At 47.1% G+C, this 26,918-nt stretch overlaps 1 protein-coding gene across 1 annotated transcript in view; it reads right to left on the bottom strand.

Moving 5' to 3' along the window:
• PAFAH2 (platelet activating factor acetylhydrolase 2) overlaps positions 1 to 26,445 on the bottom strand; it is a 40,948-nt gene extending 14,503 nt beyond the window's left edge. Inside the window, exons 1-7 of the mRNA XM_043990463.1 lie at positions 26,357 to 26,445; positions 16,173 to 16,276; positions 13,505 to 13,617; positions 12,487 to 12,640; positions 11,863 to 11,959; positions 8,098 to 8,166; positions 7,751 to 7,892 (exon numbers count right to left, since the gene is read on the bottom strand). Coding sequence (XP_043846398.1) covers positions 7,751 to 7,892; positions 8,098 to 8,166; positions 11,863 to 11,959; positions 12,487 to 12,640; positions 13,505 to 13,617; positions 16,173 to 16,239 — 642 coding nt within the window. The 5' untranslated portion in view covers positions 16,240 to 16,276; positions 26,357 to 26,445. The remainder of the gene's footprint in view (positions 1 to 7,750; positions 7,893 to 8,097; positions 8,167 to 11,862; positions 11,960 to 12,486; positions 12,641 to 13,504; positions 13,618 to 16,172; positions 16,277 to 26,356) is intronic.
• Between the last annotated feature and the right edge of the window lie 473 nt (positions 26,446 to 26,918).

Genomic DNA, 26,918 nt, shown 5'->3' with positions numbered 1-26,918 from the left:
GCCAACACGTGGAGAAATCAACTATTACATACAAGGCACAGTCCTAGTCAGTGGAGTTAAAAAGTCAAAACAAAAACTAGTCTCTTTCTTCAATGAGGAGCTTACTTCCCAATAATATTCCTTGTGTCCTTCCCCTTCTATCCACTCACTTGCTTGTTTAGGCCTTATCACCTCTCATCTGGACACCTCAGGGAGGGGAGAAGGAAAGGAGAGAATTTAGCACTCAAAATTTTTAAAAACCTAATGCTAAAAATCCTTTTTATATGTAATTTGGGGAAAAATAAAATATTAACTTTTTTTGTGGGGCAATGGGGGTTAAGTGACTTGCCCAGGGTCACACAGCTAGTAAGTGTCAAGTATCCGAGGCCAGATTTGAATTCAGGTACTCCTGAATCCAGGATCGGTCCTTTAACCACTGCGCCACCTAGCTGCCCCAAAATATTAAATTTTTTAAAGAGAAAGTGCTAGCTGCCTGATGGCCCTCCATAGTCTGGCTCCATTCTGGGCCTCAGATACTTTATTTGAAAAATGGAGATAATCATGGTTTTCCTACCTATCCCAATGAGATAATGAATGTAAGGTATTTTGTAGATAGTAATATAAGACTCTTACTATTAGTATTAATAACAATATCTCATACTACTTTACCATCACAACCCCTAAATTTCTTTTCTTTCTTTCTTTTTTTTTTTTTGCAGGGCAATGAGGGTTAAGTGACTTGCCCAGGGTCACACAGCTAGTGTCAACAACCCCTAAATTTCCATCACACTCTCCATCTCATGGTGTTTTCTCACATTGTTCATTATTTATCCTACTGCACCGTCTACCCTTGAAGGCTCCACTCATTTACCTCCTCCTCTATAAAGGGTTGCCCTGATTCACACGACTGGAAGTGATCCAACGCCTGGCTTATTAAGTCTGGCTATGTAGGAGTGACTGTGGGAGGTACTGGGGAGTCAAAGTCAAAAACAAGAAAATTATAGGATCAGAGAATAAGTTAAAGAGTTCCTGAATGTTCCTGAAAGGGACATTTTAATTTTTAATTTTTCAATTTTTTTTTTTTTAGTGAGGCAATTGGGGTTAAGTGACTTGCCCAGGGTCACACAGCTAGTAAGTGTTAAGGGTCTGAGGCCGGATTTGAACTCAGGTCCTCCTGACTCCAGGGCCGGTGCTCTATCCACTGTGCCACGTAGCTGCCCCCTGAAAGGGACATTTTAGAAGTCATCAGGTCTAATACCTTCATTTGACATATGAGGAAACTCAGTCCCAGAGAAGTTAAGGAACTTGTCCAGGGGTCATGCAACCAGTAAGTCCTCGAGGTGAGATTTGAACCCAGGTGCTCCTTATTCCAACTCCAGTGCTCTATACACTAAGCTGGGGGTGTCAAACACATGCCCTTGCATAGGAACCAGATTAAAATGTAATTGGGAGGGGCAGCTAAGGTGGCTCAGTGGATAGAGCACGGGCCTTGGATTCAGGAGGACCTGAGTTCAAATTTGGCCTCAGACATTTGACACTTACTAGCTGTGTGACCATGGGAAAGTCACTTAACCCTTACTGCCCTGCAAAAAAAAATGTAACTGGGAAGGACCTATATGTACACAAAGATTTATAGCAGCTCTTTTGGTGGTAACAAAGAATTGAGGGCATGCCTATCAAATGGGGAATGGCTGAACAAGTTGTGGAATATGATTGTGATAGAATTCTGTTGTGCACTAAGAAATAACAGGATGCTGTCAGAAAAACCTGGAAAGACTTACATGCACTGATGCTGAGTAAATCGAGCAGAACCAGGAGAACACTGTACACTGTAACAGTAACACTGCGATGATCAACTGTAAATGAGTCAGATATTCTCAACAATACAATGATCCAAGACAATTCTAAAAGATTTATGATGAAAAATGCTATCCACCTCCAGAGAAAGAACTGACATTGTCTGATGCAGGTCAAAGCATACTTTTTAAACTTAATTTTTCTTGGGTTTTGGGGTTTGTTTGTTTGGGGGTTTTTTGGACTGTGTTTTCTTTTGCAATAGAGCAAATATGGAAATGTTTTGCATAACTGTACATGTATAATCTGTATCAAATTGCTTGCCTTCTCAAGGAGGAGGGAGGAGAGAGAGAGACTTTAGAACTCAACAATTACAAAAAGTGAATGTTAAAAATTGTTTTGGTTTTTTTTTTACAGGAATGTGAGAAAAAAACACAACTACATTCTAAAAATATAATTGGGAAATGTTTAACCAAAAAATATATAACAGAACATAGATAATCTTACTGTAGTTTTCTATATGTGGCCCCCAGGGCTCCTTATGTATGGGTTTAGAGGCCCTTGGCCTACTGCAGTTTGACACCTCTGTGCTAAGCCAGGGTACCTCTCCATGTCCCTGCCCTCAGGGACCTTACACTGTACCAGGGAATACAAAATGTACTAAATAAGAGTACAGGGTAAACTGAGGGGGAGAGAGACAACACTAAGTGGGGGGATCCAAGATAATTTCACAGAACTGAAGATGTGCCCAGTCAACTGAGGAAGGCCTTGAAGAAGGTCTCTTGACCTTGAAGAGGCAGGGATGAGAAAGGAGTGTGTGCATGGGGTGCCTACCCCAAGATGGAAAGCTTAGACAATTACTGGTCCTTTAAAGCTGTGACAAAGTTCAGGAAGGTAAGGAGGTAGCCATGCTGTGACGGGACTAAAATGCCAGTTACAAAGGAAAGCAGCAGAGTTAAAGAGACAAAAGAGGTTGGCTTGGGTTTATTTTTTAGCCTACTGGCCATGAACTGCCTTCTGAGGGTCCCAGAGTAGAGGATGGACAGGTTCATTCAGTATTTGGTTGTTCTTGCACCTGTATGTGTAGAAGCCGGATGGAGGGGAGGGGAGGGGAGGGAAGCAGGGAGACCACAGGGGAGGCTTCTGCAAGAGGTATTTAGGCCTAAATTTGGGGAATGTAGGGAGGAAAGCAAAAGGGTCCAATGTGAGAAACACTGAAGAGAAAGAGCGGAGGCTTGTGTTCTTACTACACATTTGCCATATTCTAATTGGCAACATATTGAGTCTGCATACATGTCTGAGCAAAGAAACTTGGCAGGTCTCCGAGCACAGACGGCCTCCCATTCCCCGCCGGAGGTGACTGCTGGGCTGCCCTCCCTGGGGAGGGTGTGCCGCTGTGCCCAACTTGGAGGCATTATTTACTTTAACACCAAATGAACTGAGTGTCCATCAGAGTGTATGAGCAGGAATTCAACAGGTAAGGAGAAGAAGAACCTCTCCTTAACGTACAAGGAAGGGCCTTCAGTAGGGACAATGATTCTCTGGTTTGAGGGAAGGAGAGTGTGGGCCTGGGTCTTTCATAGTTCACCCACTTCCCCCAAACCACCACAGATTCCCCCCAGGTGTCCCAACAGCTAGTTTGGGGTATTTTTTTGCACCTATTTATGTAGTCATTGCCTCCCCCAATAAAATGTATGCTTTTGGGAGGAGGGGCAGAAAGCATTTCATTTTTTTGTCTCTGAATCCCTAGCACCTAGCATGTGGCCTGGGAGGCAGTCAGTATTAATAACTGCTTGCTGACCGAGTGAATGAACCTCCCTCCTTGGCTCCAAGGCTTGCTACCACTGGGTTTCCCCTTTCCTAGCTAGACTTTTTCTGACTCAGGTTTCATTCCCTTAGGGCAGGCTCTTCCTGTCTTTCTTCTGTTACCTTCTGGAGGTGCCAACCGGCTAATCTAATAATTTGGCTGGGCTAATGTGCTAATTCAATTCAACAATGATTAATGAAGTGATTGCCATAAGCCAGACTCTGTCCCTCGGTGCTCTGGTGACAGAAAGGTTAAGGACTGTGTCCACAGCACAGGAGGCTTCTAATCTAATGGGAAGGAGTGATTTCAACCAGGGCACCAATGAGCACAATATGAATGCGAATGCGAATGCGAATGCGAATGCGAATGCGAATGAGTCCAGGCAAAGTAAAGGGCTATGGGGCATCTGAGGAGGGAGAGATCATTTTCACCTAAGGAGAAGAGGCAGAGAAGGCTCCAGGAAGGAGGGGGCACCTGAGTTGGGTCTTAAAGGAAGGGAGAGATTTCAAAGGATGCAGAGGATATAGCCCGAGGTGGGAGAGGCCCAAATGAGAAAAGAGGATGGAAAATAACAGAGTCTGGCTTCATGTCCTCACAAAGGGAAAAGCAGGAGGGAAAGATGGTGTAAGGAATTAATTGTGATTTGGAGTTTTTATAACCCCATCTTTGCTTCATCGTGGTCAGACTGAAAAGATGCAAGCTTTAAAAGCCTAAGAGAAGGGGCAGCTAGGTGGCGCAGTGGATAGAGCACTGGCCCTGGAGTCAGGAGGACCTGAGTTCAAATCTGGCCTCAGACACTTAACACTTACTAGCTGTGTGACCCTGGGCAAGTCACTTAACCCCAATTGCCTCACTAAAAAAAAAAAAAAGCCTAAGAGATGTTAAGGGCTAAAATTCTAGCTAAACTGTCTAAAATATCCAATGAGTGGTCGCCAATAAATTATAAGCTTTAGCAAGAATTAGACTTTTAAGCATTTATTAAGGAGAATAAGAATTTGATAAAGAGAGAGAGAAAGGCCTAGATTCCTATCTATTAAAGGGAGAGCACATTTCTAGCTCCACTCTCCACCAGAGTCCTCAGGAAAGAGCGTGAGACCAAGCGCCCGTCTCTTCCTTCCTCCTCCCACTACCCAACGTCACTTCCTGACGCCAAAGAAAAGACTCCTGGTCTTGCCCTCAAAGACCTTCGCTTCTTGGGCAGAACTCTTCTACAGTAAGTCTCCAGCAGGTGGCGTCATTCCAATCGTTACAGAGAAGATGGGTGTGTACTTTAAGAAATTATAGAACAAACAACACAAGGAACATTTGTTGATTCAAAGTATCAAACTGAGGTGCCTGGTCCCCACCTGGGGGGTTCCCCCACACCCACATGGGCCTGGCCAAATTGTGGTGGGGACAGCCCAGGGTGTATGTATGTTAAACCAATTGGAGACTCAGCCTCTGAGAGAGGCAGGAAGGGGGAGAAGAGTACCCTCAGAGAGGGACAGAGGAGGGAGAGAGGGAGAGAGGGAGAGGGAGAGGGAGGGAGGGGGGGGCAGGCTGGTGTGTTTGATCTTCGGACCTAACCAGGAGACACTGCAAAGCTGATTCTCATTAGAACTAAAGATTCCAGGTGGTGGTGAATCTGTATTCCTTCCAGCAAGGCAGGCTCATTAAGCCAGCTGAGCTGGAAACAAGTTTGGGGTTTGAGTCAGTTTTTTTTGAGACAAACTATTCTATTTTTTGTTTTGTTTTGAGTAAGGCAATTGGGGTTAAGTGACTTGCCCAGGGTCACACAGCTAGTAAGTGTTAAGTGTCTGAGGCTGGATTTGAACTCAGGTATTCCTGAATCCAGGGCCAGTGCTCTATCCACTGCGCCATCTAGCTGCCCCGAGACAAACTATTCTAACTATCTCTATCCCCTTTCTCATTGTACCTGGCTTTATTAACTCTACTTGTGTTGTAAATTTGTTACCATTAATAAAACGTGATTTGTTTGTGGAAAAGAGGCTGTTAATCTCCTTTCTTATCAGTCTGGGAGACATAACTGAAAAAGAGGCAGTTTGCAGAAGGGGAAACTTTGGACCTAGAGGTCTCTCATTATTTTCTGAACCCCAATATTACGGCGAGCCGCCCAATTAACTCTCCCCATACTGAATTTGGCCCTGACAGTGGCTTATAGTGTACATAAAGGAGAGAAGGCTGAAAACTAGGCTGGCCCCAGATGCCTGAGCACCAGAATCAAGAGTTTATACTCTATTCAGCATCTGGGAGGCCCAGGCATAGAGCCCTGGGCCTGGAGTCAGAAAGCCCTGAATTCAAATCTGGTTTCAGACACTAGCTGTGTTACCCTGGGCAAGTCACTTCACCTCTGATTGCCTCAGTTTTCTCATCTATAAATGGGGATAATAATAGCACCTACTTCCCAGGACTCTTGTAGGGATCACATAAGATAATGACTATAAAGTGCTTAGCAAAGTAGCTGGCATATAATTAAGCACTATATAAATGTTAGCTATTATTAATATTTGTAAGGGCCTTAGCATAGTGCTCAACACATAGTAGGTACTCAGCACATAATAGGTGCTATAGAAATGCCTGGTGCCTTCTCTTCCCTCCCAAGGTCCCCTGGCTGGGATATGTCAGAGTTAGTATTCTAGCCCACATCACAAGATCATAGATGAAGGCCTGGAAGGGATCTTAGAGGTTCTTTCTTAGCGGTGTTCTAGTGCTTCCTTTGAGGGAGGCTCAAAGTGCAGTGACCTGCCCAAGGACATACAGAGTGAGCCACAAAAGTGGGATCTAAACCTAGGGCCTCTGACTCCAAAATCAGTATTCTTTCTACGGTCCTCTCCTGTCTCTCCTGGACTCCAAGTTCAGTGTTCCTTCCACTTCACTTGGCTACTCCACGGACTGCATGGCAGGAGAACAGAGTGTGCTCAGGAGGTAGCAGCACGGAAGGTGCCCAGATAAAGAGGTTATATTTTAGTCAGTGATTCAGACAAAGTAACCATAATGCTTTGAAGAACAACAGTTCAAGAAGTTACTGTCTTCTGTTATGTAACTGAATCCAGCTATATTAAGGTATGAACTCGGATGGCTGAAATGGAGCTGGAAAGGAGGGGATGGAGATCAGAGACTGGGAAGGTTGAAGACAATGGGAGCTCCTCAGGGCCCCAACTGAGCCTAACAAAAGCCTTCTGAGAGCCATCAAGGAGGACTGTTTGTTAATGTTTTCTCTAGAGAAATTCATGTGGTAAAATGTACGCACCAGTATGGATGAGGTTGACTAAGAATATCTTTGGCAATGGTTGAAAAGAAAAAACACGTAAATGTAATGTGCTGGAAAATATGTACAGATACATGTATATGTGTATATCACACATGTGTATAATGCACACACACATGTACATGTATTGCACATACAGTGTACTCTGAGAGTGCTATGCACGTGTGTCATGTGTGTGTACATACATGTATGCATGCCTGTGTGCAATACATAAAGATTATATCCACGGGGCCTTCAAAAAGGTATCCTCTAAGTGTCACAATTCTCCCAGCCCATGATCTGAGCCAACTCAGTTATGCCCATGAGGAGACAATTATTCCATCCCAAGCAGGGCCCCAGCCCAGGCCCCTGCGCTCAGGGACTGCAAACCCATTTTGCTGTAAACTGGAGCCAACTGTAATGAGGAAGGTAAAATATGCACTGGCAAGTCAAGTGTTAATGGTTTTCTGCTTAGTTGTTGCTGGGGGTTATCCAGACCTCCCATTTATGTAGCTGACTGACTGCCGTTTGGAAGAATAAGGGGGATAGCCTTCTACTTGTGGCTCTGAGACCTGAGTTCAAATCCTAACTCAGATATTTCCTAGTTATGAGGCCTGGGGCAATATACTGCCCCTGTGAGCTGCAGTTTCCTTTTCTTCTAAAAGATGGGTAATAATACTTGGATTACTGCAACGTGAGAGCTCTGTGAATAATAAGAGTCCTGGAGAAATGTGAATGAATGAAAACCCACAATGATGAGGCCTTCTAGCCAAGGTTCACCAGATCCTTTTCTTAACTGTGCTGCAGGACTGCTCTGTCCCACAATCCTGATGGACTGCCTCAGACCCTCTGGAATAGGGCCTCTTAGTGGGGGAGAGGCCAAGATACCCAACCTGGCCCTCCCTTCACCTGCACAAACGCACCTGGGGGTTACGAATCCGGAACTCTTTCTCCCCTTCTTCTACCCTCCGGTAGGCAATCCACTCCTCCTCCAGTGACTCGGCTGGAGGGCAGCTCTCCCCCACTGCACGTTTGTAGAAGTAGGTAGCCGAAGCAGAATGGTCCCTTGAAAGACATAGGGCTGTCTGGAGGAAGGTGAGGGGAAGACAGAAGGCACTCCTCAGCCCCACTGGCCCCCTCTGCGGCTCTTGGTTGGGGACTGGACTTTGGCCCATGCCACTTTCTGGGCCCCCCAAGGCCCTGGCTGGAGAAGGAAGCTAGAGGACATTTTCAAGAGGTGTCACCTTCCCCCTGAGGGTTCATCCCTCACCTGTGTTCTGGTACGGCCACCACAAAGCCCCGAGACGCCAGCTCCATGCAGAACGCTGAGTACACAGTCCTGAGGATACAGGAGGGAGCAGACAGGCTGATCAGAAGACAGTGGCCGTTGGGGGCAGACAAGTGGTGCAGTGGATCAAGCACCAGCCCTGGATTCAGGAAGACCTGAGTTCAAATCCGGCCTCAGACACTTGACACTTACTAGCTACGTGACCCTGGGTGAGTCACTTAACCCTCATTGCCCCACAGCAACAACAACAACAACAACAACAAAGACAGTGGCCACAAAGGCTGCTTCTGGGGAGGCCTCCTTCGCTTCCAGGCTCCCTCCTCCTGCCCATGACACCTATTCCCTTTCTACTGCTGAGAGCTCAGCTGGAGATCACCTTCTTCAGGAAGCCGTGGGGAATTCACGCAGCACATTCTCTAAGCCCAGACAATCACAGACGTTGTCCTTCCCCTTCTAGGCACGTTGACATTCTTCTACATCCACTGATTATAGAATCCCAGCACCTGAGTGGGGCCTTGTCCCAGAGTCCCGACCGAACCTGCCCATGAATCCCCTGGACCATATCCCAGATACTGGGTTGATCCTGGATCTCCTATTAGTCTGTGAACTCCTGGAGGGCAGGAAGCCTTCCTGAAAACGGGACCTAAATGGCTGTTTCACTCTTGGGGGTCTCGGGCTTTCCCCCATGACTTCCCAGAAAGGGGAGCTTTCTTGCTTCCTGCTCATGCTCTGCACTTTACATTTTGCCTGGCTCCTCTCTCCATCCCTTGTCCCGCTGGTGAGCTCTTCCTGGAACATCCATTTTGGGGAAGGCCCCAGATGAGCCCTGGCTTTATGGCTATACCTCTCTTCTGTTCCCCCGCACAGGTACCTCCTGTGGCTCATATGTGGTAGCTTCCCTGGCTACAATGGAAGATTCTTAAGGGCAGCACCTCTCTTTCTTTCTTTTTTTTTGGTGAGGCAAGTGGGGTTAAGTGACTTTCCCAGGGTCACACAGCTAGTAAGTGTCAAGTGTCTGAGGCCGGATTTGAACTCAGGTCCTCCTGAATCCAGGGCCGGTGTTTTATCCACTGCGCCACCTAGCTGCCCCAGCTCCTGCCTTTCTTTTTGCTTATATCTGTATCTCCACGGCTTAACACAGTTTGGGGCAGGTAGTTAGTGCTTACTCAGTGCTTGCTGCCTGGTCCTGTTTACTTCATCCCTCACCCCTAGCCTCTGATTTCTCTTCCACCATGGCCAGGGAAGGGTCTGGCAGCAATAGGGGGGCCGTCACTAGGAGCAAGGAGAGTCCCAGAGACCCAGATAACTGGTTGGCTATCATGGCGAAGGTGGCAGAGGAAGATAAATAAGGGGAAGGAAGGAAGCTGGGGAAGCCTCCCTCGCCTGCCCCAATACCCTGCGGTATCTTTCCCCATCGAAGTATTACTACTCACTCAGATAGGGGTGAACATCTCTAATCAGATCTGCAGAAGCTAGAAAGTCAGATACAAATCCTCAAGCCAACAGTATTAACACTGCAGACATGGGTCGGAGGGTACTTCTTAGCTTGGCATCCAAAGGCCTTCCACAAGGCAAAGTAGCATAAAGGAAAGAACTCGGGACTAGAGCCTAGCTTAATTCCTGCCTCTGCTACTTTGGGTGGGGGGCTTGTCATCAATTTGTCCCTTAGTTTCTTTATCTGTAAAATGAGGGACTTGGAAAGATACAGAGTTGAGCCCTGGCACTCTCTAGTTAAAGGACCCTGGGGAAATCCCTTAGCCAACCTGGGCACTAATTTAACCTCCTGTAAAATGGGAGTGATCCGTACACCACTCACCTCACAGGCAGGGATGCTGTAAGAAAGTTCTCTGTAGTTCTTAAAAGTGCCATAGAAATAGGAGTGATTGGGGGTGGCTAGATAGCACAGTGGATAAAGCACCAGCCCTGGATTCAGGAGTACCTGAGTTCAAATCCGGCCTTGGACACTTGACACTTACTAGCTGTGTGACCCTAGGCAAGTCACTTAACCCCCATTGCCCCGCCAAAAAAAAAAAAAAAAAGAAAAAGAAAAAGAAAAAGGAATAGGAGTGATTCTTATTATCCAGATCTAGGACTCTGCAGCCCCTTCCTGTCTTTGCCAGCCTCACATTCCCATTTCCCCACATAAGCCTTCTGCTCTGGGGAAGCCTGCCCAATCACCAACCCACGAAAACACTGGGCACTTTCCAGCCTCCATGTCCTGGCTCTTCATGCAATTACGCCCATCTGAAATCCCCTGGGGCTCTAGTTCCACCTCCCCATCTGGTCAAGGGCTAGCTCAAATGCTCTCTGCTGAAGGAAGCCTTCCCTAACCACCCCAGCTCATCTTTCCCCCTGCAATTCCATTGCTGACAATAAGACAGTGGTATGGCTCTCACCGTCTAGAACTGTATTTCCCTATGCACATTTCTCAATTTCTCTATTAGACTGCAGCTCCCTGAAGGGAGGCTGAATCCCTCTCACTATGGAGGACAGTGTCTTGTAAACACTAGGCACCCAATAGATATTTGATGAATGAACTGAATGATTATCAGGATGATGTGATCCTTGGCCACCCAACGGTCCCCCATCAAAGTTCTCTTCCAAAGCTTTATTGTGGCACAGAGGGCCCTCTGGTCTTTCAAAACCTATACTAGCTGGGTATAAGCTCTGGCAGACCCTACCAGGCTGGAAGGGCTTCACAGAAATCTACTATGTGTTTGCCATCTGAGAACCCAACTCATCCCTAGAAGGCTAGAGGTGACATTTTTGACTACAGCAACTCATGAAGACTTGTCATTGAAGATGAAGCAGGGCTTGGCCTACATCAGAGGAAGAAGTGCCCTAATGAATACTCAAGTATTAGCCCTGGATTCGTGTCTGGCAATGAACAAAAATGGAGGGAGAAAACTCACAAAATTCAGAGAGCCCAGACCAATGTCTGGAAGCTGGAGATTAAGGATCTCATCAAGGATCATGATTGGCTTATCAATGGAGGGCAATCTGGGGCCATTTCCCCATGAAAACAAAGGGCACCATTCAGCCTGAGAAGTATGTCTTGGCTTTCTATACACCATCGCACATTCTTGGAGGTAAATCTTCTTTAAGACTTGGTGAATGGGGGCAGCTAGGTAGTACAGTGGATAAAGAAAGTCACTTAACCCTCATTACCCCGCAAAAAAAAAAAAGACTCAGTGAATAGGGGCAGTTAGGTGATACAGTGGATAGAGCACTGGACCTGGAGTCAGGAAGACCTGAGTTCAAATCCGACCTCAGACACTTAACCCCAATCGCCTCACCAAAAAAAAACCCAACAACTCGGTGAATGTGTTAGAGGGGAAGGGTCTGGGTCACTCTGGAAAGCCTTCATGGAGAAGGAACTCTACTAGAAGGGGAATTTTGGTAGAACAGTTGCCTGGGATGCTGGATATAGTCAAGAGGCAAGAGTTGGAGTGTCTGTGCTATTTGCCAACTGTATAATCATGAGCAAGTCATAATCTCTCTGGGCTTCACTTTCCTCATCTACAAAATGGGAATAATGACCTTCACACTGCAGTACCTGCCTGAGTCAAGGGCTTCGTAAACTATAGATTATGATAGGAACGTGAGCCAAGATGGAATGGTTAGCAAATGGCAAAAACCTCCTATTTCTCTGCTTGGCCGCTGCCCTCTGACAGTGTGACCCTCCGGGGTTAATGGTTAGTAGCTTTCGCCAAGCAAGAGATGGGAGAAGCAGAGAAGAGCTCTTACCTGAAGGCTCCCAAGCCATGGGAGAAGATGATCAATGGGTACCCAGAGCCCTGTGGTTTAAAGCGGCCATTCCAGCTGATGGGTAGACGGCAGGATCCTGGGAAAAACATGGCAAATGGAACTCCTGTGACACCAGACTTGGTAGCTGTAGGGGCCAAGAGAATATGGGTGGGAGCAACTGCCCTCCCTGACCCCCACCTCCCCCAGGCAGCTGTGCTTATCACTTATATCATTACTATCCTAGCAGTCTCTTGGGGAGAATGAGAATAGTACAAGAGGGGGATCAATCCAGAAAGGTAGGATCTTGAGTGTGGTGAAGGAGGATGATGGAGCTGAGGAAAAACCCAGGTTATTAGTGTTTCTATGGGGTAGGGCTTCTAGGGGTAGATGATGTTACCCAGCAGGGGAAAACAGGGAAGCAGAACATGCAGGCTACCTTGTCAGCCCACTGCCAAAAGCAATGGGTACAAGCCCATTCTTTGAGCAGTGCTCACTGGGACAATCCAATGCAACCTGGGTTGGCAGGCTCTGTTCCTTTCACCTCAACAGTTGCCATGCCTGTCTAGGGACTTCTCCAGGAAGAGAGAAGGTAAAGGAGAAGCAGGAGGTCAGTCCTCCCCTTACCCATCGCTACGTTGAATAGCATCCCCCCCCAGCGCTTATTGATTTGCAGAAAGTCAGCCAGGCCAACGAAGTACTCATAGCGGGGGATCCACAGGGGCTGCTCAACTTCCCCCTCGGGCTCTTGGCAGGGGTAGAAGAGGCGGAAGAAGCTCCCCTGTTGGAAATAAGAAGGCAATGGCTGCTCAGGACAGGCAACCTCCCGGCTCCACTACGGCCTGAGTCCCTGCAATTTGGAGAAGGTAGCCCAGTACTCCTGGGAGTAGGACTCGCTGACTGCTAGGATGGCTTTTGCTGGTTGGTCACAAGAAGAAAGCAACGCATTTATCCTACAAAGCAAGAGGGAGGAGAGCTAGCAGCAACTGAGTGCCCACGGTAAGGGAGAAATGAGAATGAGAAAGAGAGAAAATGGGAAATAACAGAGACAGAAAAGAAAAGAATAAAGCAAGAAGCAGTAGCTAGAAACACAGAGGGAGGAGGAGTAGAGGAAAGGATGGTGGTGAGGATTGTACTGAGAGAGGAGGGAATTTCTGCCCCTATGAAGAAATAGGGAGCCAGAGTATGTCGACATTTGACCTCGGAGGGGTCAACCTGACTTCTAAGAGTCAGACAGATGATGCACCATGCAGTCTGTCCCATGATCCATCTGTTCTTCCATTTTTAGAAGCAGCTAAGGATGAGATCAGAGAACTGTCTCATTAGTGCATCTGTTGCAACCCCTCCCCCCGACAAGGGTTAATGGACCTGAAAGATGTCCCTGGTGCCTGAACTCTAGAGGTCTTTCCAAGTCTTTCCTGGGAAACCAACCATTAACCCTCTCTAAGGGTTTTTCTAATGGGAAAGGGGAAGACTCTAAGGGGACTGATCCTCAGGGTTCTATCACCAGAATGGCCTCAGTTTCCCTATTTGGGAACTAGAAGTAAATTGCCATCATATGAAATGTTGAGAGAAATGGAGAAAATAGAGGATTCTCAGCATACAAGGGAAGGGAGAGATGCAGAACTGAGGCAGCACCGCATACCTGGCGAGTCTGGCCTTCCATCACATCTCCACAGCCTACAAGATGGGGGCCGGCGACAGGTGGGAGCCCCAGGGAAGGGCTGACTCCCATGGCGTTCAATGGCCTGGTCAAACCTAGAGGAAAACACAGGCGGCCGAGTCTATGGCTGGGGCAGAAGAAGAGAGAGAGAGGTGCAGGGAACAGCCCGACGCTGGCTTCCTCTGTGTGTTTCCTGTTGATCACTCCCACCATCCACTAGTTAGACTTTGAGACTTGTGCAATGCTAATTCAGCCAGAACAGCTCAGACAAGGGCAGAGGGGAGAGAGGATGGCAACCTTCTGTTTCCCTTAAAATGATAACTTTCCACTAACTATACTGCATTTACTGGGTACCACCACGTGCTTATTCCAAATACTGTATAAAGTATAATTAATTTTTTTTTTTTTGGCGAGGCAATTGGGGTTAAGTGACTTGCCCAGGGTCACACAGCTAGTAAGTGTTAAGTGTCTGAGGCCAGATTTTAACTCAGGTCCTCCTGAATCCAGGGCCGGTGCTCTATCCACTGCACCACCTAGCTGCCCCTAAAGTATAATTATTAGTGACAAAAATAATAACTAGAATTTATATATTTTAAGGTTTGAAAAATGTGTCACAAAAATCATCTCATTTTAATCCTCATAAAATGGTGGAGAGATTTTTATCCCCATCTTACAGCTGAGGAAACGGAGACAGACAGTGGTTAAGTGACTTGCCTAAGGTCACACAGCTAGATTTGAACTCATCTTCCCAACTCCAGGCCTAGCATTCTACCCACTGCACCACTTAGATGCCAAGACTTCACTGTCAAAACTCATTTTATATTTGATTTTACTTTGAGAGTGGTTTCATTCTGTAACCATATTCTGTATTCTATGTAATAAATCTTAGCCTCTGCTGTCTCTGAGGGGAGAAGCTCATGAGTTCAAAGGTTCAGTCTCTCTCCGAAGTTAGAAACCAAACCACAATCGCTGTTAGTTTAAGAACAACTCTGTTCTCAGTACTCTCATAAAACATTATCTCAGCATTTCCTGCAAGGTCTGCATGTTGTCTTTGAGAAGCTGGACTAACCGATCTTGTCCCATCTTTAGCAATTGAAAAGGTGGTCTTCTCCAACTCCCCCAGGGGCCAGGGAGCCACCATATCAGGGTAACATCAGTGACCTCAGAATGCAGCTAGGACCCATTAATTCACATAAGCATTCCTTAGAGATAGAGAGAGGCGGTCTTCATCCCATTTATGGGCTATGCCTACTCTCTCGAATGTAACCAATCATGACCCCCCATATTGCAAATCCCATAACCAATGATATTTCTGTTCTATTCTTTGTTCCATGCTTATAAAAACGAGTTGCACCTTCAGTTCTGGGTCTCTGGCAAGAGGCATTGACCCATCCTTTATTAATAGGTTTGAGGCCCAATTAATAAACTTATCTTGGGGGGGCAGCTTGGTGGCACAGTGGATAAAGCACCAGCCCTGGATTCAGGAGGACCTGAGTTCAAATTCGGCTTCAGACACTTGCCACTTACTAGCTGTGTGACCCTGGACAAGTCACTTAACCTTCATCGTCCGCCCCCAAAAAACCCCAAAACCTATCTTGGATAACTGCCTCAGTTTACCTTGTTGTTAAATTTTACACGTGATATCACTCACCAAGTTTATTAAGCACCTGTGATGTGCTAGGTGAGAGGCAGCATGGTTTAATGGAGAGAAAGCCAGTTCTGGAGTGAAGAAGATCTGGGTTTAAGTCCTCACCTCTGACAAATACTGGCTGTGTACGTGGGCAAATCACTTAGTCGCTCAGTGTTCCAGGTAACTCTCTAAGATGACAAATTGCTGAGAAGTAGGAGTCGTTGGTGTTTGTTCAGGGAGTTTTCTCATCTGAGGGTTGCTGAAACTAGTGAAATCCCAGGTGTTGTCCCTGGCTTTCTGGGCCAGAGCCTGTCCTAGGAGCTGAGGATGCCAAAATGAAATGGTCAGTTCCCTGGAGGAGCTTAAAAAGTACTGCAGGAAAACACATGCACAAGCAAGCGTATAAAGTATAGCTGTAGAAAGTCAATACAAAGGAAGAGTGGGGAGGGAGGGCAAGCACTAACTAGAGGGCTCCCCATAAGCCTCCTAGGGAGTGAGCACTTGAGTTGGAGGATGCTCTGGGCATGGGGAAGAGGCTTTGCCAAGGCATGGAGGCGGGAGATGGAATGTTGACTATGGGGAGGGACAAACAGGCCAGTAGGCTTGGAACGTCAAGATCACGATGCAGTTGTGCAAACAGCCTAGAAAAGTAGGGTGGAGTCAAATGAGAATCAGAGGAGGCTGCACTTTATCCTAGAGGCAATAGGGAGCCAGTGATGCTTCTTGAGCTTCATGTGTGAGCTCTGTGCCCAGCAGGAGAGCCTCTTGTGGGCACAGGGCTCACTTTCCCAAGCACCAAAAAGGAGGAGAGCTATATATTCAAACAATCTCAAGGTCTGGTCGTACCCAGGGACGATAGGACCACAGAGCCTCACAGAAAGAAAGCCAGCCGGCCACAGGCCAGAAGGCATGTAGTTGCTCTCATAATACACACGAACCATCCCCTCCTGTGTTAATAGCGTTTAATGTTCCCCTGGCCATGAGAAGCTGAGCTGGGGGAGGCACTGGGGGAGGACTCACCACTGCCAGGCCTTGACCGGATCAGTCTGTTCATACAATTTTTGGCAGTTTTCAAGCCGAAGGCCATGAAGTGTCTTCCAAGGAAGGGAGCCGAGAATAACGTCCTAAAGTTTGGTCAGAGAGGTACAGATCTGTCAACCGCCAGCTCACACGATCCCATATTGGTAATTTGTGGTAGACCAAGAGAGGCAGCAGGCCAGAAATGCACCAAGCAGCTGGAAACAAGCAACCCCAAAGGAAATGCCTGCCACAGTACCTATTTCTGCCTGGATCACAGTCGTTACTCTTTACCAAATGGCCCTCCTGGTTCTGCTTCTATCAGCCCAAGAACAGTTGTGAAACCTGCGGCTGCCCAGGGAGGAACTGCCTCTCTCTGCGTAGTAGTCTTTGTGGTTCTGTTGGCATGAAAGTAGCACAGAGTTCTCTGGACGGTATCCACTGCCTCGTGTCCGTGAAGGGTTATATCACTGCACTGCTTCAAGAAAGCCTCATGATTCATCTTAAAGCTGCTCTTAATCTCCTGACTGAAACCAAATCCTATAATAGGAGCCAGCAGCTCCACCAAGAAAATGAGGCTCAGAGTGACATGGTCAGATCTGTACTTCAGGAATATTTATCTGGCAGATGAATGGAAGACAGAGTGGAGAGAGAAAGACAAATCATTTAGGAAGAGGGGAGGAGGGCCTGAACAGGGCTTGGTAGCTGTGTTGAGTAGGGAGAAGGGGAAGTGGTTAGGAAGGTAGGTTTTTGGTTTGTTTGTTTGGTTGGTTGGTTTTTTTGAGGGGCAATGAGGGTTAAGTGACTTGCCCAGGGTCACATAGCTAGTGTTAAGTGTCTGAGGCTGGATTTGAATCCAGGTCCTCCTGAATCCAGGGCCGGTGCTTTATCTACTGCACCACCTAGCTGTCCCCAAGGGAGATAGGTTTTACCAGACTGGATATGAGGAGCGAAGGAAAGAGCTAAAGATGATTCTGAGCTTACAGACCCCAGAAAGCCATCTGAGATATCTTCCCCACCCTTAAGAAGTTTATAATCCAGCTGAGAACCAGAACTGACATGTGTGAAACACTTCCAGACCAAGTGAGTGTTAAACTGCAGTCCTAAGTGTAAGTAAGTACAGTAGTGCAGACAGGAGAAAAGATCAGCGTGCTGTCAGGAACAGTTTCGGGGAAGAGTTGGGGCCTCAGTTGGGTCTTGAAAAATGAGTAAATAGGACACAGATAAGAATCATAGAATGTCAGAACTGGAGGAGACCTTAGAACACAGAATGTTAGCACTGGGAGGGGCTTAGAATGTAGCATGTCAGGGCTTAGAAGGGCCTTAAGGACAATTAACCCAACCCCCTCTTCTTAACAAAGGAGGAAAGTGGGTCCCACAGAGAACTGACTAGTCTACTCTGCAGAGGGGCAGAACAAGGCCTGGAATTGAGGTCTTTGGCTCTCAGCCCTGAGGTGGGGGAGAAAGTAAAGTAAAGAAAGGCAAGAAGCTGCTGCTTCTGAAACCACGGGCTCAGCCCAGAATCCTTGTGAAATCCTTTAACAAGCGGCCATTTGGAGATCTGGCCCCTATGGGCAGAGGATACTTCTCCAGGAGCCCTCGGCGCTGCCATGTTTGTCTGCTCATTGTGTCTGGGCATGCCTGAGACTGCATTCTCCCACTATGAAGGATCATGGGGTGAAAATGTAGGAAGCAACCTGGTGTTATGAAAACTGGTTCTGATTGTTTCTAGTCTTGTGACCTTGGACTAATCACCTGACCTATCTAAACCTCTGTATCCTCTTCTCTAAAGCAGAGATGATAGCATCAGCACTGTCTGCCCCTCAGCATGGGTGCGAAAGCTTGGGAACCTTAACATACCATCTAAATGAGTTCTCCGTTTTCTACCCTTTTTTCCACCTGGCCTATCATAACTGCTCTTCTTGCTTTTCAGTCTATCTCATCTCTAAAATATCTGCCTCCCACCATGGAAACAACTTTGCTCATTCATACACATCTCTTAGCCATGCCCCTCTCCCACTCAAAAACTGATAGTGGCTCCCTATTGTTTGATGAATATCTAGGACAAACTCCTGGTTCTGGCATTCAAGGCCCTCCATACAAACAGGGTCCGAGGGACCATTCAGCTTTATCTCACACTACTCTCATGAATTCTCTGTCTTCCCCAAACTGGACTATTCTCCTCCCTCCATATTCATCCTGTCTTCTCCCTTCTCTGTGCCTGTACTCATAACTTTCTTCCATGCCTGAAATGCACAGACCTCCTCCCCATCCATGAAAGTCCCTTCCTTCCTTGAGGGCCCAACTTAGGTATCATCTCCTTCATGAAACCTTCCCTCTCTCCTTTCCTCAGAGGAAAAGGGATCCCTCCCTCCTCAAATTTCTCACAGTTGGGGCTTCTCCTGGGAACTGATCTCATTCTCACTTGTATCAAACTCATCTGTGCCCGTATTGTACTCCTCCCCCAGACCCATCAGAGCATAAGCAGCCTGAGGTCAGCGACAGGGCCATTTTTTCATCTTTGTCCAGTCTCAAGCACAGGGCCTGTGGTGGCCACTTAATAGATTTTTATTACACTGAATTAGCCTATTAGTAGAGTGAGGTGGTTGAAGTAGCTTCTTGTCACCCTGGAAAGCAGAGAGCCTGGACCTATGGGAAACAGCCATGAGGAAGAAGAGAGGAGAAACACCATAGCAGCAAAACCGGGGGGAGGCAGCTAGGGAGAAACGCCCAAGGAGGGCACCCCGGGGTGGGTGTGTCTGGAGAAGGGGGTGAAGCATCAGAGATCTGGGCAGCTGTTCTCTCTGCTTCCAAGCCAAGGGAGTCATTGTGGGTCCATCACAACCTTGTGCATTAATGAGTGGCCCCTAGGATATTCTCACCTCCTGTCTTCACCTAAGAATTCCTACCTGCTCCTTCTTGGGAGTGCTCAGTTCTTCCTGGGTTTACTCTGGTCTCTAAACTCAGCCCTGACCCACTGCCAAAGAGAGCCAACTGTGGCAGAAGAGGAGGTGGGCAGTCTCTGCTCAGACATCTATGCAGACTACGTGCAACTGAAATTAGATCATGGTGAGTCCACAAGAGGAGCCAAAGTCTTATCAATTTCAATTCCCCATCTCTTGGAGCCTTTCCCCTGTCTCTGCAGCACTGCCACTGCCTAAGTTCAATCTCTCACTTGAACTTCTGCAGTAGCTTCCTAATTGGTCTTGATTCCAGTCTCGAATTTATCCTCCACACCTCTGCCAAAATATTCCATAAAGCAAAGACAGGCTCACTCCCATGCTCAAAAACTTTCTGTGGCTCCCCACTGCCAATAGGAGAAAATGAAAATTACTTAGCTTGGTGTTTAGGATCCTTCACAATCTGATTCCTCCCTGCCTTTCCAGTTTGTTTCCTGTTACTTCCCTTCAAAAACTCAATGTTTCGGCCAAACTGGAATACTAGCTGTTTCCCAAACTGGATCTACCATTTTCAGCCTTCAAACATTCTCAGAAGCCATCTCCTGTCCCAGGAATGCATTCCCCACCTTATCTTGGTCTCTCCCAATCTCTGACGTCCTTCCAGACTTAGTTGAGGTGTCTCCATTTCTGTGAAGCTTTCCCAGTTCTCCCCCAACCCCACTTTAAGTGCTGCCTCCCTCAGTTTACCTTGTATTATACTTATTTGTGTACTGGTTGTATCTTCCCAGTAGACCATTCAATGCCATAAGGGCTGTTCAATTGCAGTGTCAACATGGAGCCTGGTACAAAGTATGATCTCAATAAATCTTTCCCGAATTGAATTCAAAGTATGCATTTCATGTATAAGGATCCGAACAACAGACCAAAAAGCTCAGGATTCCTGTTTTAACTACACTCTTCCCCTCATTTCTGGTTTTTTCTAGAGCTGATAAGCTCCATTCTTCTCTCATGGACACAGTGGGGCTCAAGTGAAAAACTCATTTCTCAATCATCCCTGCTAATGGAAGGAGCACACTCTCAGGCCAAAACATGCTTCTATTTGGCTTCAGGAAAGTGAACATCTGGGGGGTTGTTTGCTTTTTACCCCAGGCTGAAGCAGAATGACCTTTGTTAAAGTGGTCATAAAAAGAACCAAACCCCGAACCCTAAACCCTTCCCACACACAGGAAGAGACCAGTGCCCACTCACTGTCAGGAGATGCACATGCGGTGGTTTGTGCTAAGTCAGCTGGATGCCTGGCCCCCGGGGAGGGGCGGGTGGAGCAGAGCCACTGAAGCAAACGTGGCTATCAGCTCCAGACCCGTGACCCTGGGCTGGCTCTCATGTCTGTCCTAACTGTAACACTTTAGATAGGGATTAAAGATGCCATTCAGATTTTGGGAGACGAAGGTTTTCTTTCCTCTCTCTGGCCAATTTATGAACAAGAGGACAGAAGTGTTCGCAGCCACAGTGGGAGGAGATGGGACAGCTGATATTCCTATGTAATAACATACAGGGAAGCTAGAGGGTTCAGTGGATAGAGCGCTGGGCCTGGAATTAGGAAGAACTGAGGTCAAATCCAGCCTCAGACACTTACTAGCTGTGTGACCCTAGGCAAGTCACTTAAAATTTGTTTGCCTTTGGGGCAGCTAGGTGGCGCAGTGGATAGAGCACCGGCCCTGGATTCAGGAGTACCTGAGTTCAAATCCGGCCTCAGACACAACACTTACTAGCTGTGTGACCCTGGGCAAGTCACTTAACCCCAATTGCCTCACTAAGAACAAAAAACAAACAAACAAACAAAAAAAATTTGTTTGCCTTAGAGGCAGCTTGATAGTTCAGTGGATAGAGTGCTGGGCCTGGAGTCAGGAAAAGCTGAGTTCGAATCTGACCTCATATTATTACTAGCTGTGTGACCCTGAGCAAGTTACTTAGCCTCTGTTTGTCTTAAGAGGTAGATAGTATGTGGGCCTGGAGCCAGGAAGACCTTAGTACAAATCTGGCCTTGGATACATATTAGCTATGTGACCCTGGGCAAGTCACTTAACCTCTGTTTGCCTTAATCCACTGGAGAAGGAAATGGCAAACCACTCTTTGCTAGAAAAAGAACATGAACAGTATTGGTGTGCTATGGTCCATGAGGTCATGACTGAACAACAATAACACACACCAGGTGTGACAGTCATCTCTATGTAGCTAAGGAACATACACATTCGTTTCGTGTCTGTAGTTATAACAATCTAAAGTTAAATCTAATGGACATCTCAGACTGAATACTCTGTGGCACATCTCAAACTCACCAGGTCTAAAAGAGGACTCATTCTCTCTCCTCCTAAGGCCTACCAGGGAGCCGCCATACCCACAGTCACCCAGGCTCACGACCTCCGTGTTGTCTTTCCCTCCTCACTCTCTTGCACCCCATATAGCCAACCTGTTGCCTAGTCTTGTCATTTCTACCCTCAGAATATCTCTTGTAAATGCCCACCTTCTCTCCTCTGACACAGCCAGCACCCTGGTACAGGCCCTCAATGCCTCCTGCCTGGACTACTACAATAGCCTGCTGGCTGGTCTCTCTCCCTCAAGCCTCTGTCAAGTCTTTTCCGCTCAGCTGGCAAAGTGATCTTCCTAAAGCACAAGACTAAGCTCATCCCCCTCTGACTCAGTGACCTCCAATGGTTCTCTATTACTCTATCTCTAGGATCAGGCAGTAAATAAGCTTTATTAAGGGCCTCCTGGGTGTCAGGTACTGTGCCAAGTGCTGGTAATACAAAGACAAGCAAAAGATAGACCCTGATGAAATAGTCTTCTCACTCCCTTCCACATCCTCCACTCTGATTCAGCCAGACCAGCTGCTCCTCCTTTCTGTCCCCCCATACCTTGGATGCTCCACCTCCTGGCAGGCTTAAAGACTGCACCTGCCATCTGGAAGAAGTCTTTGCTGACTCCTCCTCAATGCTAGCACCTTCCCTCCAAGACCGCCTTCCAGCTACACTATATATCTGTACCTTGTATATGTACACTTGCTTACATATTATCTCCCCTATTAGACTGGTGCTTCTTGAGGGCAGGGACCATGCTGGTTGCCTTTCTTTGAATCCACAGTGCCTAGCACACAGCAAGCATTTAATAATTGCTTACTGACTGGCTAGTTCTATATCACTTTAAAGTTTGCATGTCATTTCTGAAATAGAGCGGTGAACCTGAAGTCAGGAAGACCTAAGTTCAAATTCTACCACTGCATACTCTATAGCAGGTGTGGCATTCATCAAATGATTTAACTCCCCAGAGCCTCGGTTTCCTTCTCTGTCAAATGAGGCTAACAGAGGCTAAACAGGCTACCACAGAGTGGTAGCAAGGATTAAGTGAGAAAACATACATGAAATGCTTTGCAAATGGGAGCAATCCATTCTGCCTTGGCTGTGGGATTAGAGCAAGACACTTAACCCGTCACATCCTCAGTTTCCTCATCTGTAAAATGAAGCCATTTTTTTTTTTTGGTGGGGCGATGAGGGTTAAGTGACTTGCCCAGGGTTACACAGCTAATAAGTGTCTAGTGTCTGGGTCAGATTTGAACTCAGGTCCTCCTGAATCCAGGGCCGGTGCTTTATCCAGTGTACCACCTAGCTGCCCCTCCCCCCCATCTGTAAAATGGAGATAACAAACCATTTCCCTAACAGAGTGGTTGTGATTAACGTGTTTTCCAAGCACTATAAAAATGTGAGTTGTTATTACATTCCTTCATTTGATCTGTGAGGGGAGTAATCGTTCCTATTTTTATAGTGGTGGATGGTTTCCAAAATGCTTTTCCCACAATCATCCCACAAGCATAAGTAGTATGTAATTTAACTAGGCTCAATAAATATTTATTAAGCCCCCCCCCAAAGACACATGGGTGGGATACAAAGGCAAAAGAGTCCCTCACCCCACAGAGCGGGACAGCCACTTTGCAGGAGAACACAACTAGAACACAGATATGAGTCAATGCAAGATGATGATAAGCGGGAGAGAGAAGTAACAAAATGGGGCTAGAGAGAGGAGGTTAAAAGAATGCAGTCAACAAGGAGGTGACTCAAGGAAGAAAAGAATTCTGAGAGGCAGAGCTAAGGAGGGAGTGGAGGCCAGGCATGCGGAAGAGCCTGTGCAAACATAGAATGTGGGGAACAGATTGTAAAGACGCTCTAGCTTGGCTGGAATAAAAAGCCCTGGAAGGGGAGTCATATAAAATCAGGCTGCAAAGGTAGGTTAGAGCCAGATTGTGAAGGGTCTTAAATGCCAAGTAATTTCTCCTCGAGGAAACTTGGAGCCACTGCAGAGTCTTGAGCATTTCACTGTTGAGGCAGCACAGACTAAGGGTGAAGTGATTTGCCCGTGGCTTCACCACTGAAGAGTGAAAGAACTAGAATTCAAAGCCAGAATCCCCTGCCTCCAAATTCTGTGCCTGTTCTACTATTCTACACAGCCTCCCCCCCCCCCCCCATTTTATCTGCATTCAGTGTCTACTCTTTGCTTCCCCACCTCCTGTTTTCTCCACTCCAGCCTGCATGGACTAACAGATTAATCTTCCTAACACACAAATCATGTGTCATTCTTCCTGCTCCCTCTGGGAGTCAAGAAGATCATATACTCCAGTCTGCCACAAACATTCCTCCCAAGTGTACCCCAAACCGGATCAAAATATAATTGGGAAATATTTAACAAAACAAACAAAAATACAATAGAATATAGAACATGAATATAATGTCATTATATTGTTTTCTAAGTTAATAAGCAATCCCGGGGATCTTTAAGTACTCAAATGTCCTCATTTCTACTAAAGTTTGACACCACTGCTCCAGGAGAAAAGGTGTGGAGAATAGGGAGGCAGGACAACATTGAGGGGGCCTGAGTTCAACTCCCAGCCCAGCCACTTCCTAACCTATGTGACTTTGGGTAAGTCACTTCATGTCTTCAGCCTCAGTTTCCTTATCTATAAAATGAGAGGGTTGGCTTAGATGGCTTTTAAGGTTCCTTCAACTTTCAAAGCTATGATCCCATGAGCTATCGGTACATACATAAAAGTTACCAACTTTTCTCTCATGGAGTTTGTAGCTTAATAGGTAGGAAAGAGTTTACCGCAAAGTGGGGACTAGATAAATTTGTTGACTAAAGGCCTTGCCTCACTTTCTTTCCTTATCTCCTGACACTTCCCCTTTAACTGATAACTGGTCCAGTTCTCTAGCCCTAAACTCCTTTAATCTTTTCCAACCAATCTATTAGGCACTGGAGTTATTCTCAGAGTTCTTCCAGAACCTGGAATGCCCCCACCCACAGAAAGGGGCTCAGAAAAGGATTAGGCTCTAGACTCAACTCTACATCTGTCCATCTGTTCTTGAGACCCTGGTGGACTGGGCAGCAGGACTGGGTAAAGGACAGAATTCAAAAGACCACCCCTACTGAAATTGGCTAGGTAAAGCTTTCCTCAATGTCCATGTCAATTTCCTTTCCAAAATGGAATTTAAAAGAAGTCCTTGGTGCCTTCTTGGAGGCCCTGGAAGAAACCCCATGAGATGAGAAACCATCCTCATTTTAAGTAAATGGAAATACCAACCAGTCAAGGGATGGCTTCTGAATGACCAAGTGGTCAGTAACCAAAGCCAAATCTCTTCCAGTTGAGTGACCTGATCCATCCAGCATACTCTGGTGCATTCATCTTTCTAATGCATAGGTCTGATCAGGTCACTCCTTTGCTCAAATATCTTCTACCGCTCTCCAGTGCCTACAGGATGACATCCAGATTCCTTATCCTGTCCTTCAAAGGTCTCCAGAATTGGACTCCCTCCACCTTTCCAGTCTTCTCTCCCAGTGTTCATATCTCACACTCTTTTTAAACTCTAGTCAACCTAACAGTCCTTGTCAGTATAGGAGGTAGCATCTATGAGAGGGATTCGAGGGGTCAGTAGAGAGTCACTGAAGAAATCAGAGAGAAGACCAGAAGAAAGGTTGAAGAATCAGGGTCAATGAGGGATCTGAGGGGGGTCAGGTAGGTGGGGGGATATTAGGAGACATTAGGGAGGGTCAGTGAGGCACTTGGGGGGTCAATAAGGGTCAATAAGGAGGGGATATTCGAAGTAATTGGCATCACCGAGAGGTTGTAGGGGCTCGTTAAAAGGGCTAGGTTATTGGAGGGGATCACTGAGAAGTTCGAGAGATGTTAGTAAGAGGGCTTTAACAGGGACTATAAGGAGTTATTGGTGGGGGGGACCCTGGGGATCTGAGATGGATCAGTAAAGCAATTGTGAGAGAGGCCATGAAAAGTCATGGAGGGTTCCTGAGGGGTATGGGAGCAGGGCTATAAGGAGTCCTGAGGGTCAGTGAGGGGTTTGAGAGAGGGGCATTAAAGAGTCATTAGGGACCATTAGGAAGTTTGAGAGATGTTAGTAAGAGGTTTTGGGGATCCCTGAAAGGTTTGGGGGTATCAGTAAGGGAGCTATGAGGAGTCAGTGGCAGGGTTACTGAAAGATTTGGGAGTATAAGGAAGCTATGAAGAGTCTTTAGGGGGTCACAGAAGGGTTTGGGGGTGTCAGTAAGGGGGCTACAAGGAACCTGAGGTCGCTGAAGGGCTGGGTGATCAAGAACAGGGGCTGTAAGGAGTCATAGAGTCTTACTGAGGGGTTTGGGGTATGGCTGTAAGAGGGGCTATGAGGAGTCTTCGGGGGTTCCTGAAAGGTTAGATATCAGTAAAGGAGACTTCGAAGAGTCAGCTTGAGGGGCTTGGGGGATTAATAGGGGGCTCTAACGAGTCGTTAGGGGGTCACTAAGGGATTGGGGAGATCAGTAAGAGGACTGAGAGGGGTCATGGGGTCTCATTAAGTGTCAGTAACGGGGCTATGAGTAGTTTGGGGGTGGGGAGTTACTGAAGGGCTGGAGATCAGTAACGGGGGCTGTGAGGAGCCATGGGAGGCCACTAGGGGCTTGGGGGTGTTAAGAGGGTTGTGAGGAGTCAAGGGGTCTCATTGAAGGGTTTGCAGTGTGGCTGTAAGAGGGGTTATGAGGAGTCTTTGGAGGTTCCTGAAGAGTTGGGCCATGGGGTGGGGGCGGGCGGTTATGAGGGTTCACTGAGGGGGCCAGAAAGGGAGACTATGAGGGGGTCGGTGAGGGGGCCATGACAGTGTTGGTGTCCCGGGGTCAAGGACGAGAGTCATGGGAGGGAGCCAAGAAGGGGCTCAAGAAGGGGTACAGGGCCCGGGGGCTACCACAAGTCACACTTACCCCAACTCAGAACTCCCTCTCACCTTCTAGAAGCCGGGAGCTGCAAGCTGGGAGGTGAGAGCAGGAACCCCGCCCCACGCCCCGCTGCCCTCTGGGAGTTACGGTTCCCAGAAGAGGGCGTGAGGCTGGCGGGCGCTGAGGAAGCCCTCGGTTTGGTACTACAATTCCCAAAAAACATCGTGCACCATCTGGAGTGGGGCTTTCCTTCTGGAGAAAGGACTACGATTCCCAGAGGGCATCGCTGTTCCTCCTCGCTTTCCTTGTGCTAAGCTTTCTATGCCTACATCTCCCATAGGCCTTTTAGGCTAGGCTGGGATGCAGTGCTGTTACTCCCTCTGGTGGGCTGAAAAAGAACCACCCTTTCAGACGCAGGGCGGGGTGAGGTGTGGGGAGAGGGGGCATTGCAATTTAGAGTCCCTAGTCAGCGTATTTTTGTTGATCTATTATTACTGTAACCTTCCGCCGCACTTCTAACCCAGGTAATTCCCTGGGTTGTTCTCTGAAAGAGCCACATCCGGTTCTGGTTTTTGTTTTTGTTTTTAATTCCTAGGAAAGTGTGTGC

Source organism: Dromiciops gliroides, chromosome 3, assembly GCF_019393635.1.
Source record: "Dromiciops gliroides isolate mDroGli1 chromosome 3, mDroGli1.pri, whole genome shotgun sequence".
In the NCBI taxonomy this organism is placed as follows: domain Eukaryota; kingdom Metazoa; phylum Chordata; class Mammalia; order Microbiotheria; family Microbiotheriidae; genus Dromiciops; species Dromiciops gliroides.
Note: the sequence above shows the minus strand (reverse complement) of the source record. Positions and strands in the feature narration are given on the sequence as shown.